The 22,011-nt window shown below is 36.7% G+C and overlaps 1 protein-coding gene across 1 annotated transcript in view; it reads left to right on the top strand.

Annotated features, from left to right (window-relative positions):
- Positions 1 to 22,011, top strand: part of LOC148953807 (mitogen-activated protein kinase kinase kinase 4-like) — a 74,787-nt gene that overhangs the window by 38,294 nt on the left and 14,482 nt on the right. Inside the window, exons 3-4 of the mRNA XM_089085911.1 lie at positions 2,073 to 3,090; positions 19,532 to 19,654. Of these exons, the coding sequence (XP_088942037.1) occupies positions 2,073 to 3,090; positions 19,532 to 19,654 (1,141 nt within the window). The remainder of the gene's footprint in view (positions 1 to 2,072; positions 3,091 to 19,531; positions 19,655 to 22,011) is intronic.

Raw genomic sequence — 22,011 nt, forward strand, 5'->3', positions numbered from 1 at the left:
ATTTTGAGGAACTTAGCTTATAGTTTTGAGAAACAAAGATACATGTGGTCAAAATACATCTGATATGCTTAGCAATTTTAGATCATTATTAGGAACTTGTCATTTAGTTGAGAGAAACAAGGATGCATAGTGCCAAAATACATCTGATATCCTTAGCAATACTAGATAATTTTGAGGAACTTAGCTTTTAGTTTTGAGAAACATGTATGGATGTGGACAAAATGCATCTGATATCTTTAGCAGTATTAGATCATTTTGAGGAACTTATCATTTAGTTGAGAGAAACAAGGATGCATAGGGTTAAAATGCATCTGATAAACTTAGCAATGTTAGATCATTTTGAGGAACTTATCATTTAGTTTTGAGAAACATGGAAAATATTGTTTTAGGTAAATTTCATGTCATTTTAAGATACATACAAAAAAATAATAAAAAAAGTCGAATAATTTTCCAAAAAAAATCAGCCCAAAAAAAGTGCTACTGCAAACATTATTTTTCTAATAGTAAAAGTCACGATTAACATATCAATCAGTCTCATTTTGAATTTGGAAAATATTAAATGTGAATTTTTATGTTTTAAGTATGTTTCAAGTCATTCTAAGAGATGTAAAAAAAAACTAAAAAAAGGTTGGGGGGCCTTTTGAGAAGGGGGGGTTGGAGGGAGGGGTAGAGGAATGGGGTTTAAGGATATGGGGGAGGATTTGGGGCCCAAATAAAAAATAAGTAAGATTTGCCTCATATACTAAGCTCGCAAACCATTTAAACGCAGTGTTTGCGCACTCTTTAGTTTTGATATTGCTCTTTACCGACCTCTGAAGATCCAGGTTCAAAAATATTTAACAATTCTTTAACTATAAGGGGACTGTATAAACCATTCGATAAATTATATTAGAATTAATCCCTTTACCCGCTAAGAATACAAATGAATAACTTACTTCTTGCTTGTAGCTTTCATCAATATTTCTTTTGTTAGAATTCATTGTTTTATTTCAAATACCAAATTTGAACTAAGAAAATAACTCGCCATCAGAGTTTTTATACCATGTTCAAGGTGAAACATAAAAACCACGCCTAACATATTGCTTAAAAGATAGAATTTGGTAACCATCAACTGTATGTAGCCATACCAGGAAAAAACGATCGGTGTATGAGAACAGCCATGACTCTAACAGAAGCATGAAATTTAATTCAAAATCATTGTACTATGAATAACACGAATTTTCTTGGTATGCTGATTATAATTAAAACATCAAAACCAACCAAAGATTTGACTTTATAGGCGTGGTGTTTTTTTTTATAAGATACATGTATAAAAGGTAATGTGGATTTTTAATGTCTAGAGTTTTATGGATGGAAAAAGCCCAAAAAGATTGACTATGTATCTGCTTGGAATGTTCTCCCGCTTGTATGGTCGGAGTACTGTCCGCTTCTTTAGATTGACATAGTAAGGGGTACTGTCCGCTACCTATCATTGACACAATAAGGGGGTACTGTCCGCTCTCTTTCATTGACCCAATTAAGGGGTACTGTCCGCTCTCTTAGATTGACCCAATAAGGGGGTACTTTCCACTCTCTTAGATTTAAACTATACTACTAACAATGATCGGGCCGGTGGCATGCCGCCGACATCTCACCGGTGGTGGCGCTAAAAAATCATCTGCTAGACTACCTCTTACGCTCAGCTGCTTTGTACTAAGTCTAGCTCTGACAGTTTTCTGGGACTATGTCTAGGAGCTTAATTTAAAGAGAATCTAGCATTGGAGTGAAGAGCATAGTCCTGCAAAAAATGTCCAAACAGCAAATTGTACCTATTATGGAGATTAATTTTCTTTCGTGGTTTATCCGGTATTTAGATTCAGTGCTGGGTATTGACAGTCTCAATTTAAAAGATGAATATATTTATTTGGTTTACTTTTTATGTACCTGAAATTACGGTAAAGCTATGGATCTGATCCAATATAATGCCCTATTTTATTTGAGCAATTTTTCAGTTTTTGACTTAATATATCTTGTCCTCCCCAATCTTACTCTTTTATTGTTAAGTTTCTTGGCTAAGGCTTACTATTTTTTAGTTCTATAGAGATCTGCAAAGGTTGAACATGGGTAGATTCAGATCCAGTATTGCCGAGAGAATAACTGGACTTGCCAAAAAATGGATGAGGCATACCATTGATCGATGTGAAAGAGGAAGAGGCGTACGTCCTAAGTGGGCTCATCATGGTTTGAACTTTTTAACTGTTGCTTGTGACCCCAAGCATACTTGTTATTTAAGTGACTCTGAATTTGAAGAATTTAAAAAGAATATTAGTAAGTGTCTTGCTCATGTAATTGGAAAATCAGATGATGGGGTTCTTGCATCTTTAGGACTACATTCACTTCAGAGAGGATCATGGTTTGCGTCAAAAGGATCTCAGTACGGTTCTGATGATCAGTCTGACGTGATGTCAAATCCTAACAGTTCAACTTCTTGTTCTACACATTCGAGTGTGTCATACTTTGATGATGAAAAGTTTATGTCAAGCTCAATACAATCCCCGACCCCTCCCAGTGCCAAAGTCGTCTCTAATTGGCAAAATAACGTTGCCAAGTCAGTAAGTCAAGTGGATGAAGAGCGGGATTCTTTTCTTCGGAGTAACGGAATTACCGGTAGAGTAACAGATGTTTGTCCAACATTCAAGGTTCAGATAAAATCAAAAACTGTGAACTTCTCCTGGCAGAAGGGTGTTAAAATTGGCCAAGGGAGGTTTGGTAAAGTGTTTGTAGCGATTAACACAAAAACTGGGGACGTGTATGCCATGAAAGAGATACCGATATCACTAGGAGATCACAGAGCTCTGAGAAAGCTTGCCGACGAGCTGCGTATATTTGAAGGAATTAGACACAAAAATCTCGTCCGCCACTATGGTGTTGAGATTCACAATAACGAAATGCTTATTTTTATGGAATATTGTGCAGAAGGGACCTTGGAGTCACTCATTGAGGAAATCAAGGACCCTTTACCTGAAGTGTTGATTAGAAGGTATTCGAGACAACTGTTAGAAGCTATTCGTGAACTACATGAACACGGTATTGTTCACAGGGATGTTAAGAGTAAGTTGAATTGTTTTCCCGCCTTAATTCCAGTTTTTCTTCCTTATTCCCTCTCTCTTATTCTCCTTGTTACCTTTCTCTGGCTCTTCCTGTTATTTATAATAAATAAATTAGGTATAACTGTACATGAGCTCCATGACCGTAAATCATCTTAATCCTTATCCTCCTGACATATTTTACAAAAGGGATAGAAAATGTTTACAATCATGTTTAAACGTTTTTTGACATCAAACGAATCTTATTGTAAAGAAACAAGATACATCATCCCATGCCACGACTAGCCACAACAAAAGTCTTTTGAGCTTGCATGCAGCCTATAGACGGTATTTACCCACTCCTGACTTAAGCTAAGATTTACTTGAATGTATTTTCTACCCTGAAATTGCTTCTGATATCACATTACTTAAGCACTGCTTTTTTTAGAATGCTTTTAACTCTTTTTGATGCCAGTTTTTTCGCACAATTAAACAATCGATCTGTTTCAGAATACATATTCTAAATATATGTGACTGCCCAGTGGAGGAAGGAGGGAGATATTTTTGCAGCTGGGCTTACTCATAAATGCTATAGAAATAATATACGTTGCTCTTTTTTAATGTCATTGTTTTTTACGCAATGGAAAAGTTACCATTTAATTAAACAATTCTTCATTTTACTTTTGTATGTTTTGAGTATTTCATTTAAGTACATATCCGTATAGTACGCTACTATACATTATCAGGAATTCCTTGATGTTTCTCCAAGTTTTAGTTCCCCAAAAAGCATTAACTCTGAGCATTTTTATATACATCCCTGTTAAGTAAAAACAATTTTCCTTTAATCCAGACTATGGACTGACTGTTTAGTAGGGAGCTATCAACGACTCCGAGATACACATAATTTATTCAAGGATTATTGATCGAGTCTAATGGGGTCAATGTCCCCTTTTTCAAGGTCGATTTATTTGTTGTTTCTAGGTATAATGACTCCGGGGCGAAGTTTGCACCTGCGCATTAACGGTAAGAGATGTATTGATCGACTCGAGGGGAACTGGATTTCTGAGTAATTGATTACATAAGCAAAGACGGTGAATTATTGATCCACGAAAGGGGAACAGGATCACGTGTCTTTTTCAAATCCAATCAGGGAAGTTTTGTAAGGTTTCCCATTACATCACAATTTGCCCTTGAGATTTTGTATATAACGGACATGAGGATAAATTATCATAAAGTTTTAAGACACAATGGAACAAGCATCGGATATTATTGATTTGGAAACTTTGGCTACATCGATTTATAATGTGAGTTCTGTTTAGTAAATTTTCTTAGTTTATTGTCAAATAAAATCATTTTACATAGTCCCACTCCAGTAAATTCAAATTCAGGATATACCCCCTCCCCCCACAATACAAACTCCTCTATATGATGTTTATAGTCGATAGAAAGCGTAAAATACACTCTTTCTTACCATGTAAACCTCCCTCCTCCCCCTGTTTACGACTTTAATTCTTTCATTGGAAATAATTCAGTTTTTGTTAAATTTATCCTACCTAAAAGTGACAGTCAACTTTCGTCAACTCTTAATATACTGACCCCCTTATGACGCTAAACCACTAAGATTTAAAAAGCTGATAATCGTTGACACCCGTCAAGTGTACTTCCTGGTTCTTAATTCTCATGAATTACGATAGCGGCTTAGCAAAGGTTTCGCTGTTAGAGTGCATATTATTCATTTTTTTCTAGCTTTTATTCGATAAAGTTTCTTTTATATTCTCAGGGGGAGAGGGGGTGAAAAATATGGTTTTTAGCTTTGATAGTGTTGGGCTAGAAAACAAAGTCTTTATTATGCGTAAATTGAATAGCATTTTTACCTATGATCGTAAATTTTAGGCCCATAAGCTGTGTGTTAACGAGCTTTTTTTATATCTATATTAAAGCCTATAGACTGGAACATTTAATTTTTTTTCTAAATGGTAAAAATAGAAACATTGATTTATATCCTAAGGCTACAGACTACTGTTTGTCAAGGTTTATTTTTCACAAGTTGTGTAATAAAAATGTTTGATTTTTAAGCCTAGTATATTTCTCGGAAACTTTTACTTTTTGCTTTGCTGAAAAGGGGGAGAGGCTTCTTTGCGATAAATACTTTCTAGACAAAATTAGGGTTAGGTGTGGGGGGGGGTACTAATTTTTCTTCTGTAAAAAAGGGAATCATTTTTCCATACTAAATTTTTTCTTCTTTTTTAAGGCCAATTATGAAGAATGCGTGCCTCCTCCATCAAAGAGAGAAAGAGAGGGTGAGGCAGCCCCATCAGTGCCAGCCCCTATGCAGCCTGGCAGAAAACCGAAAAGAGAATGGGCGGCTTCTCATAATATGGCGATCCCCGCCGTCTCATCTGTGCAAACCCGTGGCATCACTGGCTCGACTGCACAAGTCCGTGCCGTCACTGGCCCGGCTGCTCAAGCCCATGTACTCTCCGGTCCGGCTATGCAAGAGCGTGACGTCGCCAGCTCGTCTGCCCCCCATCATGCTTTACCAGGACCATCTGGCACTCAACTGCAACCGGAATATAAAAATGTAAGCATTTTTACCATATTTTCAACACAGTAAAAGCGTGTCAGAGATATTAAAAGGCATTTTTCCCCCAAAGGAAATATAGCGTTCCCCCTTTTGAATCAGGTCAAGTGCATGCATTCACCCTGCTAAATTCTCTTAGCGAAGCCCAAAAAAGGCACTATATTCTGATCATAATTTCACCATAGTAAATGGCAAAGTCTTTGCGATATAAACTGCATTATTAACGAATGCTTAATCCTGCTTCTACAAATATTATAAAACCAATTTTCTATCGGAATGAGAGGATATTGTCTGAAAGGGATAGGCTACCAAGTAAAGACCCCGGTTTTTTCAAAGCAGATAGAGTATTAATATGAATTTTTTTTGAGGGGTTGTTTGAACGAAATCAAAACCTATTATGTTATCTTTTAGATTATATTAAGTTGGAACTTTCAGAACAGTGAATTAACCAAATGCTACTACTACTACTAAGCACATGTAAATAATAATCCAATTTTTAAAATAGGGTGATTTAGACACTTTGAAAATAAGCTATTTTCTTTTATAGGTTGTATTGGTACCATATTCACCATCTCCCCCCTGTTCGTCAGTTGGAGAAGAAGACGCGCCTGTGGAGCTCTCCAACAATTCACCATGGGATGGTATCATTAACGAAATTCCAGATAATATTGATGATTTTCTTAATGTTGATAATAGCGCAGTTGGGCGGGGGGACTTACCTTTGCTAAGTCCAAACACCTTACAGCTTTTAGATGATTTCACCCGGGAATTAACAGGGAACCCTCCCCCCACTGATTACATACTTCCACTTTAAACAAATGAAGTGGCTTCGAACAACTCTATTATTGAACAATGTGGGGCAGGGGGTGATGATAATATACATGAAGGGGAGGGGGAGGATGAAATGTCATCGAACAATCCTATTATTGAACAATGTGGGGGAGGGGTGATGAAAATATACATGAGGGGGAGGGTGAGGATGAAATTTCATCGAACAATCCTATTGATGAACAATTTGGGGGAGGTGTGGTGATAATATACAGGAGGGGGAGGGTGACAATACCTAATTTATAACATTTCCTGAATTCCAACTGTCAAATTCAATTTTAAATACGATAGTCGTTTACATTGCAACTTTTGGAGATCCTTTTAATTCGTTTATGGGGGGTAATTTTGTATTTGACCCTATAGAAATTGTCCATGAATATGTAGATAGAATTCGTGCACTCTTAGGAAACCAGATTCAGTTGTGAGGGGGGGGGTAGGGATTCAATTAAGGTTTCAATTCTTTTAAAGATATTTTATTTAAATGAGGGCAAAAGTGAAGTTTATCATCATTATGTACATACCGAGATGTGTCTATCCCCATTTAGAAAATTTTGAGGGCGTGTTTTCGGATTGGATAGGCCACATTATTATGCATCTTGAGAATTATAACGAAAACGGTAGTGGGTCTGTGGTTTTATTTGTTGGAAATTTAAGCGTTAATATTTTTAAATTTAAAAAAGATTTTATTTTAAGAGGGGGGCATGGGGAAAGGGCAATAGCTTTAAAATATAATTCAGATTTAGAGGGTTGTCAAGGTGATCAGAGAATCTGTTTTGAAACAGGCCAAAAATGTTCCATGTACGCTTTCCTCATTTCAGTATTCCGACCTGTATGAAATGAAGCCACAAAGAAAAATTTAGAATATTGGGCTTTGCATGGGAAGGTGGGGTCCAATTTTTCCATTGTAGATTTCAGTTGTTTAGAGGGAAAATACCCAGTAACGCTCATGTACAATGATATTTTTGAAAGGGCCAATGCCCGTTTAAATATCGGTGTTACTGTGGTTCAATATGAAACAGAATTTGAGGATGGGGCTCGCTCTAAAAAGAAGAGGCTGGTGTTCCCAGTAAGGGGACCGTCAATTGAATTGGTGAAGCACTGGGTTTGGTTGTTGTACACACCACCTAGTGAACCCAATGCAATTGGCCATTTCAACCCAATTACAGACATCAGTAGAGTTCTGGGGGAGGGTAAGACTAATGGGGTACGTTTCTACTGTCCAACATGCCTGTCTCAATTTTGGACAGAATTAAAGTTACAAAATCACATGAAGCATTGTAGACGGCATGGCTATCAGTCAGTGGAAACAGTTTCAGGGGATAGGGCCATTTTACGCTTTGAAAATTTTCAAAATACTCTCCTCCAGAGCAATAAAATCTCTTTGGATTGTGAGGAGAAGCTAGTGGAAGTGAACGATCCTCGATTTCCAAATCAAATCAAAGAACATCGAGCCATTGCAGTCTCCTACGCCCACGCACAATGAGACAGTTCTAACACTGCAGTTGTTAGAAATAGTCGAAACGTTTGATGAGGGTGAGTGCATGGTCAAGGCACTGACTAAATTAATTGGCGTCGCTAATCGCGCTATTTCTCGTTTGAGAAATACACATTATCCTATGGTATTGTCTGCAGAGGATCGTCTCGCGATTAAAAATCAAAAAATATGCTGGGTTTGTTAGGGGGAGTTTGAAGAGGGGGATAAAGGGAAAGGCAATAGAGGGAAAAGAGGGGGAAGAGGAAAGTCAGAGATCACAATCACTTGTGGCAGGAAATATCCTCAGGGGGTAGTAATTTTAGAGGGGTAGCACATCAATCATGCAATGGGAATGTAAGCCAGCAGTTTTTTATTCCGGTTTTCATTCATAATTCAAATTATAATTTAAAATTTATTTTACCGGCTTTGGCACGTATGCAGAGGGAGGGAGGGGGAGTAGATAGTCCATGGGTAAATAATTCATTTACCTATAACATCATCCCCAAATCAGCAGAAAAGTTGGTGCTTCTCGAGTTGAAATGGCAGGTAGTGAATAACGGGCATACGTGCCTGAATAAAATCAGGTTTTTAGATTCTTTTAGTTTTTTCCCAAAGGCATTGAGTCAATTGATCCAAGTGCAGAAAAGTGATAATTTTGATATTTTTCCTTTGCTTAAACAGCCCTTTCAAGACAGTGAAATGTATGACCTATTGACCTGTAAAGGTGTATATGCATACGACTATTACTGTTCTGGCGCCCGCTTAAGCGAGGAGAAACTACCTCCAATTGAAGCTTTCTATAATTCACTCACCAACTGTGAATGCACTGCCGAGGAACATGAATTTGCCAAGAAGGTGTGGGCTAAGGGGGAATTGTAAAATGGGTGGGATTATTGTAGACTGTACTTGGCCAGTGACGTTTTAACTCTGTTACATATTGTCTGCAAGAACACAGATCAAATTTATTCAGAGTTTGGACTAGATATAGGGTATTATTTTTCCACACCACATTTTGTGATGGACTTGATTTTGAAAATTAGTAGGGAAGAAATAGGTTTGATAACTGGTTTAGATCAACACCTTTTTGTAGAAAGATCAATGAGGGGGGGGTATGTTTTTCATGGAGATCGCGTTTTGACAACAGATCCAAGCGGAAAAAACAGCAGCGGTGCAAAGTCAAATGCAGTTTTTTTTTACAAGAACTCTTTATATCCCTCGGCAATGTCTCACTACTCTTTGCCGTGTGGGAACTATAAATGGCTTGAGAATCATTGTGAGTTCCCTGGCATTCACACCGTTGAGGGCAATGGGCCACAAGGATGGTTCTTTGAAATTGATGGTCACATTCCACTGGCGCTTCATGATTCAGTCAGAGATTTTGTTTTCCCCTGTATCAATCGACCAGTGACCAAGGACTCACTGAGTCCCTACATTCGATCATTGGTTGAGGATATGGGGATGCATTGGACCCCCTCTAAGCAGAAACTGATTGCAGATCTGGACCCTAAAGAGAAAATTGTTGTTCACCATGTGCTTTTGCACTGGATGGTGAACAATGGTTTCAAGATCACCAAAATACATAGGGTCCTGCAATTCAATCAAAAACCCTATTTGAAGACGTTTATCGACACCTTTGTTGATAAACATTCTCGGGCAAACACTAAAGTAGAGAAGGAAATGTACAAGCTCATTCTAAATTCAGCCTTTGGAAAAATGTGTGAAAGCGTACGGAACAGATCTCGTTGCGACGTCGTGACTGACCCTCAAGAGTGTGCACGAATTATTGCAGACCCCAATTTCACATCGTTCACGAGCATAGAGGTGAGCATGGTTTTTCTACACAGGAAAAAGAGAAATGTGGTACTGAACAAGAATATAGCAGGAGGTGGTTCAGTACTTGAAATTTCAAAAAAACTCATGTTGTCGTTTTTTTACAATTTGTGCAAGGTACAATGGCCAAGGGAGGGGGAGGTTCAAGTTTAATATGGGGATACAGATTCTCTGCTGGTAAAAGTAAAAAACGGGGATTTATTGGGAGATTTAGAAAATAAGGAACACATCAGCTTACGGATAGATTTCACTAACTGAAATCTGTCCCTCTACCCCGAGTTCGTGAAACGTCAGGACCCCAATCAACTACTCATATTAAAATCAGAGACAGGGAGTGATTTGATATCCAATGGGGTGTTCCCGGGTCCTAAAGTATATTGAGCAGAAACTCATAACTGGGATGTAAAGCAGGCGTGTAAAGGGGTGCCTACACATTTTGTAAAGAACAATTTCAACATGAGTGTGTACAGAGACTGTGTAGAGAGTAACATAGTGCCGAGAGCACAAGTTCTTGCAATTCGCTCTCTACAGTACAGAAATTATACTGTTAGAGGGGAAACGAATGCAATGTCATGTATATCCGACAAAGTCTTTGTGCTCGAGAATGGTGTAGATGTAATCCCCCATGGCCACTATAGAATTTCAGACCGGGTTAAATGTGTAGACTATCGCAATCAACTTGGACTATTGTATACAGTTCCATCCTCCGCACGATCCCGGGGGGCTGGGGGTCCCGCCCGCGGCCAGTTTTAGGCCTGCGGCTCCCCGGGGGGGTGGGCCGCCCGCGGCCGGCCTTCGGCCTAGAAGGGGGAGGTATTAAATTCATGATGTTCAACTGTGCTATTCTAAGCTCGTGTTTTTCTATGTGTTGTTGTACAAATAGTGCTATTAAAAATATTATTGTTAATAAATGTTTTTCTTCTTCTTGAACAGAAAAGTGTTTTTTTATCTTAATAAATGTTGGTCTTATTTGAACTGAAGTGTTTTTTTATCTTAATAAATGTTGTTCTTGTTTGGACAAATAGAGTTTTTGTTCTTGTTGAACAAGTGTTTTTGTTCAATAAATGAATGAAATATTGTTTTTGTTGTTAATGTACTAGATAGATCTATAGAAAAATTATTATTTATTCATTGGACAAGTATGGTTTACAGTTATTTGTAGTCTGACTGTCGTCAACAGCAGAAGCAGTATGTATCAATTTAAAACACCATTCAGGTCGTTTCTGTGTGGCCCATCAATGTCTGGGAAAACGACACTTTTAGCTAAAATAATTCAAAATTGTAATAAAATGTTTTTTGATAAACCAAAGAAAATTTATTATTACTATATCGCGTGGCAGGAATTGTACAAACAAATAAATGCTATGCAACACCTATGCCAGAACAATTCATACGGAGAATTGATGTTTTCGATAGTATTGAACTAAACTCATGGTTGATTATTAATGATTTGGCTGAATACATTGAACAGTTCTCACAGGAAAGGCTACAGCTGTTTACCTTTCGCTCTCATCATGAAAACATTTCCATAGCCCTAGTTCTACACAATTTGTTTCATCAGAGCAAATGTATGAGAACCCTTGCTTTGAATTGCACTATCTATATTATTTACCCAGTCGTTTGTGATTCTAGCGCACTAATAACTCTCAATAAACAAAAATACCCCGGCTCCCCTAAATTTCTGCTGTCAGCGTACTCTCAGGTGACAAATAAGCCCTACGGGTACATTTTGCTAGGTCTTAATCAGAGCACACCTGAGGATCTACGTGTAGTCACAGATATTTTGACAGAGAAATTACTGTGTATATTCCGGGGAACAGTAGAAAAAGCTATTAGTTGCCATTATGACATTGAAGAAACTACACGAACAACGGCATTTATTTTCCGTTTTAGGCACTTCAAAACCTCCACTCAGGAAGGCCATACTCAAACATGGTGTTGACAATGATTTCATTAATCTAATATCTGGACTTTGTTTAAATTTTAACTGAGGGCAATGTACACTTGCCAAAAGGTGTTAGACAACAGATAAAGCAACATCGTTCCACTGTACGTGCCTTGGCTTGCAAAAACAAGGGAAATTTTTTTACAGAAAACGTCTCCTTCAAGCGAGTGGTAGCTTTTTTACACTTTTACTGCCAATAATTGCAGGATTTGTAAACAGTTTTCTCTAGAAAATGGCTAAACCCTATAAATTGACGCCATTTGAACTTGTCCTCTCACCCGTGGAACATTTTGAAGACAATATAAGCAAATTCATTAATGATGAGAATATTGCTGATGATAAAAAGCTAGTTTTACTTCAAGATGCATTGCGACGTGTGGACAAACATAGACCTTATCGTGAGAGACCCACCGTCATCACCGATCTCCCTAAACAGGAAAAATCTCTTCAAGATTCAGCAGCAGTGCAATCAAAGGAGAAGGAATTGAATTCTATAATGACAACAATTGGAAACCTATTGCCAGTGATCTATCGAGAACAGAGTAAAAGACTATTAACATATCTCATGTTGGAAAGTGACGATCAAGTTCAAGTCGACAGTACAGGGAAATGTATTATAATTCAGGGAAAAGGTTATAATCTAGTTGATTTAATTTGTGATATGGTGACGAATCGTAAAGGACTTTTATCATTTGACAATAATCTATACGCCTTTCTATATGCATCAAACTTTCCCAAAAGTCTTATTGGCAATAAGCAAATTCTAAAGAAACTAAGAGGATATAGTCCTCCAAAAACACCAACACTACCATTTAAAAAAGAAGATGATTCAATATTGGAAAATACTAGCAGCAGCAGCAGAAATGATTTTATAACACCTGTGGCTAGTCAAAAGCGAAGACGGATTGAATCACCCTCCAGTGTGCAAAAGGGGAGTGGACATTGCACTACGTGTTTGCGTTCAAAAAGCTCTGAAGCATGTCTATGAGAATATTGGTGAAGTGGGAAGTCTAAGTTCCCCCACAACGCTTTCTAAAGTTGCCTCTAACATAGATGGCAGCACATTAAAAAAAGCAAAAGGGTATCTAGAAAATGAACCGAGTTACACACTACATCGGAATCGCAGGCTTCGTCGTAAACAATATCGACAAACTAAAGCCTTTTTCCCTCTGAATATAATGCGAACTGATCTTTTAACTCTAGATGCGATTCAACGGCGTCAAAATGCACCCTACAAATCTATTCTCGTGGCAAACAGTGTCTTTAGTCGCTATGCCTATGCCATTCTATTGCAGTCAAAGAGAGGTGTTGAAGTTGCTCATGCTTTAGAAAGTATTCTTGAACAGGATTGCTATAGAAAAATTCAATCAGATCGTGGTAGCGAATTTGATAATCCCCATGTGCAAAAGGTTCTATTTAAATATAATACAACACTCTATCATGGTCACAGCCCGATAAAGGCTGCAATATATAACCATCGACCCCATCAATCTCTGTCCAACTCAAGCCCTCGGGAAGTTCATTGCAGTGAAAATACATTTGATGCTTTTCTAAAGCAATATTCTAACGGTAGTGAGAAGAAGAAAAAGAAGAAATTCAATGTTGGTGATACTGTTCGAATTATTGGAAACACCAATATTTTTGAAAAGGGGAAATTATTTATGGAGCACTGAACTTTTTAAAGTGTCCAAAATCCTAGACACTACACCCACGACATATCGACTGCGAGACACTAAAGATGATGAGATTTTTGGCCGTTTTTATGAATATGAACTGCAAAAAGTTAGAAAAACTTTTGAAATCTATCAAATTGAAAATATATTAAAGAGTCGTACTCGGAGGGGCAAGAGACAGTTGCTTGTTCGCTGGCTAGGATACAACTCTGATTTTGATTCTTGGGTCAGTGTTGAAGATATTGACAATGCCCAATGATTTCTGTGTGACTTTCATGTCCAATTTTTCTGATCCTCTATAATGATTTGAATAGAACAAGTGATTTTTGGACGAAACTCTCCCCCACCATCAAATTTGACGACAATGGAAAGTATGAAGTTGCTCTTGTCGACTGTATTCTCAAAAATACATATGGCATCTTGAAAAAGGATCGTAAATATGAAATAAAAATTAGACCCTATGATTGGCCTTCACCCTCAGGTGATCAAGAACAAATTCAAAAGATCAATTGGATGGATTATCCATATATTGAATTACCCTATGAAGAACTCACCTGTATGAATGATTTATGTCGTTCTATTAAAAAAAGAATTTCCGCTCGTAAAAAAGGAGCCTTTCATTTCAACTATTCAAAGGAGGAGGGCAAGATCTACATTAGTTCACCCATTGCCGATGAAAAGGTTATTATCAGTGATAATCTAAAAGATATTCTTGGCTTTGAGCTCAATATAATCAACGGTAAAAGTGCTGGAAACACTAATTTCAATTTTGCTGACTACCCGCCTGCCTTCTCCACCGACACTTTTATATTTCTTTATGCATCCTTCGTGGAAACATTCCGGGTTGGCACTGGCAATGCTCCCTCCTACGAGTTCTTGAACGAAAAACCAATCAAGAACATATTTACCACTACAATATAAAGCATCTTCAGTATATTCCCTTAAACACTTCATATTTGGAACTCTGTCAGTTAACACTAAGAACTGAATTAGATGACCCCCTAGCAATATCAAAAGGTTTGGCAGTGATTACATGCCATTTTTGACCTATTGCTCAACAAATTGTCTAATAGAAAAGGGGTATCTATTTGTACTGATATTCTCTGCCATATTAATGCTTTTTATCCAAGAAAACAAGGCAATGGGACGAATTATCACAAAGAGTGCTTGTCAATGTCGGTCTATGATCTTGGCAACTGGTTTGCTAAGCTCTTTCGCTCTGCACTACCTCTGGCTAGAAAATATATTGTACCGGCTGCAACAGATTTTGCATCCTCTACACTATACGATTGGGCCTCTGGCAAGGATTTAAAAAAAAAGTGCTTCGGAAAATCTTAGGTCCAGTGCGCGAACCCTTGGCGAGAGATTAAAACAAAATGGAAAAGGTTTAAAAAGGTCGAGAAACAGTGCATCACTCATCAGTCTCTACTCAGGTCAGAAACGAAAAACATCCCCCCTGTCAAAGAAAAGAAGGAAAACGCCGACACGCACATTAAACAGTAGAAGAAGAAGCCCCAGGAAGATAATTGTTAGATCGAAACTAGATTTCTTTTCCTAAGATGTCATACCTACCGCATAAGGATTCTCAACCTTCAATCAGCTCCTTATTGATTCTATTCAATGTAGAAAATGTTGATGTGAGTGTCAAGCATCGATACTATGAGCAATTTTATCCTCAACAACCCCTCTCCGATAACATCCATTTTCAAATTTATTCTAATGAAGACTACTTTATGGACATGTCTTCGACATTTATAGATTTACAAATGAAAGTCCGGAAATCCGACAATACAATGCCAATTCTTGCCGATGGAATATTCTATGATAATTTCATATTACATAACTTATTTTGTCAAATCAGTGTCTAAATCAATGGCACGCTGGTCAGCAAAAGCAACAATATCTCAATTTATAAAAGCTATATGCAATTCATGCTGATGACACCCAAGTCATACAAGGAATTGAGAGGCACCTCCAATGGATATGAATATATTACTAATACTGAGAGTACAGATGCACTTAAAAATGCTACAACTAGTGAATTACATCTAGTTGGAAAAATATATCATGAAATATTTAATATACCCCAATGGCTACCACCCAATGTTAAAGTGGATATAAAATTGACGCTTGCTCTATCCAATTTCATATTGAGAAAAGAACTTGCTTGCAATCCGGATGTAACTCTCTCTCTCTCACCTCGGCAATACTACATGTACGCAAACAACAGGTCATGAGTTCTGTTGCTTTGGCAGTGGAAAAACTGAGAGCCAGCTGAAATAATATTAAACTACGTGCTCCTCATACAATAACCAATCAACGTCATATTGCCATGGGGTCACGCACCTTCACCCACTCATCCTTTATCAATGGCGAAATTCCGTCAAAACTGGCCTTGGCATTTGTAAAAAGCGCTAGTGCAATAGAATCGTGGACTGGATGCCCACATAAATGTTCGGGCTTTCATCTGTTGTTTGCAAAGTAAGTGGCATCCCACTCTACAATCTATCTTTTGATAAATCCTATAGGACTTTGTATGAGTTGACCATGCAAGCCCTAGATCAAGATTCACAACTTATTTGAAAACGGTATAATCTAAGAAATGTTTGCTAAAACACATGGTATCATTGTATTAGATTTGTCTGGCACCCAGGATATGAGTATAGTACGTACGGGGAGTGAGCGTTTAGAGTGTACATTTGCCGATCCATTAGCTGAGAGTATCGCACTAATCTCACTAAATCAATATGAAACCTATTGAGAAATCACTCCCGAAGGCAGTGTTCAACTAGACTTGGCAACATGAACACCAGTCAAATAATCAATGTATTTAATATGGACCCCTACATGTCCCAGTACACATCCTATTGTCTGCCCTCGGACTTTCTTGGAAAAATTCAAAATGTCAACAATGCCCTAATTATTGATAATAGCAGTCCGTCGACTGTGCACACGGGTCATTGGTTGTGCATCTTTCAAACAATGAAGACGATTGAATTTTTTGATCCTCTTGGTCTACCCTATACATTCTACACTCCACACATCAGCAACTATATTGAGAGCAGTGGGAAAGCTATTATTCAAAATCAGAAGAGAATGCAGGATCTGACGACTAAAATCTGTGGCTTCCTTGCACTACTATATTTTGTGTTCTGATGTCGTGGTTATACTAACAAGGAGCTTCTCAACATTTAAGCAGACAATCCACTTCTTAACGACTTTATGGTGGAAAATGTCCTCTCAGACCTGTATAATATTGATTTCGTTGCCTTAAGAGTAAAGTGGTTAAAAAATGTATGCGAATTTGCTTATTGATAAATGAAAAATGTATATATACAACAATGTCTTTAAATCTTCACTTTAGATTTCTTCTTCTTCGATGTATAGGCAACTGTCGTGAACCACTAATGCTGGTAAATCATTTGGATTCACTGTATATTGATCTTGATTAGCTGCAAAGTCAGGGTCACATTTTCTACAATATAATGTAACTTCACTCTTGTCATATCTCTTTGTATAGTCAATGATACTATTTGCATTCATATTATGAAATTCAAGAGATTCAAGCTGTCTATTTTAAGCAATATCACATACAGTGTTTTCAAATGGTGAATCACATTCGGTAACTGCCAAATAAAAATTACTTGGTTTATAGTCATAATAGGCAGTGTCGTCACAACGATGACGTAGAAACCCAAGTGTCTTGTTATCCCAACAGTTGAATCGCAGACCAGATTCTTCCTCCCAGGATAATTTAAATCCACGACGATACCAATTTCGTAGAAATAAACTAAAATCACGTTTGGGATTCTTTCCAATCATACCAGGGTAAGTATTCTCCCACTGATCACATTTGTCATAGTGACAATTGGAGCAAAGATGTCCTCTAGGGTGAGAGTCACAAATCTCTTCAAGACATGAATTACATCCTTTAATTTGTACTGCATAGCCTCTATGTAATTTACAAGGATTACATAATTTGCACTTTTCACTATAGTCATCAATAATTGTACAATTGTCACAGGATGTCCAACTGCCAAGAGTGTACATGCATAGTGGACATGTATAGAACATTTTTTTTGGTTTCCGATGTCAACTCTCTCTCACAGCTAAAAAGAAACTGATCATCCTCGTTCGATAAATTCAGAGGGAGGAATGGCGAGAGGAGTAGCTCTGTGACGTCACCTCTTTCAAATGGGGGGTCCATCTACATTGAATCTATTGGCAATGTTTTCAAAAGTATATCCACGATATGATTCTGCTTTGTTCCAATTAATATATCAATAAATTGAGTATAAGCATTTGAGTCATGTCGACATAGTTTCATACAATAGTCCAATGTGGGTGAATCTGTTTTCATTATATTGTCAATTGCCCCCTGTGAGAATACCTTTCGTTGAAGTGATAACTCGAGAAAATCTTCATCCAAAATCAAATGTTTTTCCATAATGACTAGATTCGATCTAATTCTCTCTTTCTCGAATTTATTCATTTTTTAATCCTATCACTCTGACTATTGACTTTAGACTGACCCTGATTCGTTAGCCTAACATTCTAACAAAAAGAAAGGGAACATTTTCGATTTCGAAACAATTTTATTGTATAATTACAACAATAATAGTACACATGTACATTTAGCGATACAGTTTATTGTCTACGATATGCTTCACTAGTGCACTTAAAGCACATTGAAGTCTATTCACATGCGCTCTATCAACTTTTGATGCGAAGCATAATCGATCCTTAATTTTAAATATGCACAAAGATATTACATATCTTGCATATACTTCATCCCATTTCAGAAAAATCCTTGATCCTCTCGTGATTTCCACCGCAATGTTTGGGGCTCTTGTATCATTGCTACCAACTCTACTATCAACTTCTAATAGTGTAAACATCCACTCATCATTATTACAAATATATCCTAATGAGTAAAGTCAAACTGTTCTCACTCCTTTGAATTCTATTCACACACTAATAACAACCATAGCAAAAATCCTTTCCTTATATTCTCTGCAATCCTGTCCCGCTAATATTTCCGACTCCCTGATTGGATTAGAAAGAGACACGTGATCCTGTTCCCCTTTTGTGGATCAATAATTCACCGTCTTTGCTTATGTAATCAATTTCTCAGAAATCCAGTTCCCCTCAAGTCGATCAATACATCTCTTCCCGTTAATGTGCATGTGCAAACTTCGCCCCGGAGTCACTACACCTAGAAACAACAAATGAATGTACCTTGAAAAAGGGGACATTGACCCCATTAGACTCGATCAATAATCCTTGAATAAATTATGTGTATCTCGTAGTCGTTGATAGCTCCCTACTCTGTTCTTCAGATATCTCCCCCAATGGTGTCTTCAAATTATTTACTATTGAAATTGTGTATTCTTGGAGTTATTATTTAAGCTATGGTTCATTATATACCAAAAATAAACAGCCACTTAACTAATGTATTGATTTAATTCGTTCTTTGATTGCACAAAGAAACGAAAAAACCACAAAAAAATCAAAAAAGTGAAAAAGCAAAAATATGAAATGATTTAGATGGTAATAACTAGTGTTTACTTTTTTAATCTAAAATCACTTTTAATTAGACCTTTTTTTATGATCTTTAAAGTTTCCTGCGTAATAATGTACGTTATGGAACTTATGTACTTTAAATCTTTCCTGATTGGTGGATAAATCCCACCTCATCAGTCATAAATAATCTTATCACCTAAGCTTTTTAATTAACTTCTTAAGTCACAACGTGAAATTACTATCAGTCTCGCAGGAAATAAGTGGGATATTTTTAGCTATTTATATAGTACTTTTTTGGGCTTGTATTGTGTTTTCACTTATTAATTTTGAAATATTGCAGGTGTGAACTTATTTTTGACTGGAGGGGTAATTGGGTTAAACTTGGTGATTATGGTTCAGTCACCAAAGGGGTAATTGATGAATATTATGGTTATAAACTTGGTGACATTGATGGATTAATCCCACCTCATCAGTCATAAATAATACCTAAGCTTCTTCGTTTAACTTCTTATCACAATGTGAAATCTCAATTTGCAATTACAATCGATAGTGATTTTCTTCAGGAAGAAGCAGACAATAACGCATAAGCTTTTTAATTTTGAAATGTTGTAGGTGCGAACATATTTTTGGCTGAAGGGGGTAATTGTCTTAAACTTGGTGATTATGGTTGTTCTACCAAAATGAAATCCCATACAACCGTTGCTGGTGAGCTGCATGGCTTTATAGGAACACACGGTAGGCAAGTTTTATTTGTTTTGTTTTTTTAAGTTTCTTTCCAACTGCCACCCAACTAGGCACAGTGAAGTCTCAGGACTAGGGATAGCATTAAACAAGGGACAAAAAAAAAGTTAAGACCCATTAAGCTCCCTAACCTACAGTTCTGCCGCGAACCTTGTGACTAGGGATAGAGCAGATAATGGTTGTTTATTTTTCTTGTTGTAGTTAAGTGCTGTTATTTCTTTATTATTTATCACCCTTGTTTTATTTATGGCTATGGTTCTCTGCGGTGAACTATGTTGTGATTGGAACATCAGCGGGAACTATTTATTCTTTTTTCTTTCGTTTCCTTGTGTATTTCCCAGCCATAGAGTCTTTAGGGGGATTGTGGATCAAGATCGTTTATTCTCGAATAATTGTATTCCGTTTCTTCATAATTCTTTAATATCAATAAACTAATTGATGAAATATTATGAGCAAAAGAGGTAGTGAAGATGGCCAACACGAATTGTTAAATTAATAAGCAAATCAAGATAAAAAAAAACCTGGACACGTCTTAGTACCCATTTTTACCCCCTGGACCCATCTTAGGTCTATTCATAAGTTCAATAAGTTTATTAATCCAAATTCAAAAACAAATAAATCAATCAGACAACACTTTCACGCTGGAGAAAACCTATGAAGGTTTGCGATCGCGCGAAAGTCCATGTAACTACTTGCCTATTAAGTCAACTATTAACATATACCTCAACTATTTAATTAAAATTATTATAAATAAACCAAAATACATAAACTATAACCTAAATATATGAAAAAATTATCGATAAATAAATAAATAACTGAATTAAAAATAATAATAGATAAATAAAATATAAAAGAATTTTCAGGTATTGCACAAACTTACAAATAATCATTTAAGAAATAATTTTTTTAAGCAACACCCGCACACAATTTTTTTTTTATGCAATATACAGCAATCTCAATGCTTATCATCAAACAGTTCGTGGTAACGAACTGTAAGTAAGGAGCGACCCGGCTCAATGGTAACCGATACTGTAGAAAACGGAATTTTGATACCAATAGATACATCAAAAGAATCAGATTTTAATGCTGATTTCAAATATATAAGTTTCATCAAGTTTAGTCCTACCTATCAAAAGTTACGCGCCTGAGAAAATTTTGCTGATTTTCAAAAAAAGGAGAAAGACCCCCTAAAAGCTATAGCACCTAAATCAAAATCACACCATCATATTCAGCGTATCAGAGAACCCTACTGCAGAGGTTTCAAGCTCCTGTCTACAAAAATGTGGAATTTTGCTTTTTTTTGCCAGAAGAAAGATCACGGATGCGTGTTTATTTGTTTGTTTGTTTTTTTTTGTTATTTTTTTCCCCAGGGGTGATCGTATCGACCCAGTGGTCCTAGAATATCGTGGGAGGGCTCATTCAAACGGAAATTAAAAGTTCTAGTGCCCTTTTAAGTGACCTCAAAAAATGGAGGGCAACTAGGCCCCCTCCCACGCTCATTTTTTTCCTAAAGTCACCCTATTAAAATTTGAAATAGCCATTTTGTTTAGCATGGTCGAAAATATGATAACTCTATCTTTTAGGATGACGTAACCCCCCTAAGCCCCCGGGGGAAGGGCTGAAAGTTGTGAACTTTACCAAATGTTAACATATAGTATTGGTTATTGGGAAGTATACAGACGTTTTCAGGGTTTTTGTTTCTGGTAGGGGGGAGTGGGTTGGGGGTTATGTGGGAGGATATTTCCACGAAAGAAGTTTTCATGGGGGAAGGGACATTGCTATGAAGGGGGCGCCGGATTTCCCAGTATCATTTAAAAAACTATCAGAAATTCTATATAAAAAAAAACAAGATTTTCAACTGAAAGTAAGAAGCAACATCAAAAATTAAAACGAACAGAAAATATTGCGTATATGATTGGGTTCACCCCTAGTCAATACCTCGCTCTTTAAGCCAAAGATTATTTAGTACTTACATAAGAGCTATTTTTTCAAATTAACGGCATTTGTGATTAAGGGGTCATTTTTAAAGAATTGGAACAAAATTCAAACTTTAGCTTAAAGAGCAAGGTATTGACTAGGGGGCGAACCTTCTAATGTATGTAATATGTATTAAAAATATATGAATATAGAAGTTTGTTACGTAAGTTAATTTATAAGTTACGTATATTTATTACTAATAAAAACATTCGTAAATAAAACTAAACAGGATTCGGGATAGCTATTTAACCAAATAAAATTAAAATTAATGTTCAAATTTTGTTTTAATTATTCATGTACTGTGAGCCAAAATCAAAACCTGTATTAATTCAAAAACGTTCAAAAATTAAATAAAAAAAAACAAGTTTTTTTAA

This window comes from Artemia sp. Qi Xiang Cuo, chromosome 3, assembly GCF_049724085.1.
Source record: "Artemia sp. Qi Xiang Cuo chromosome 3, ASM4972408v1, whole genome shotgun sequence".
In the NCBI taxonomy this organism is placed as follows: domain Eukaryota; kingdom Metazoa; phylum Arthropoda; class Branchiopoda; order Anostraca; family Artemiidae; genus Artemia; species Artemia sp. Qi Xiang Cuo.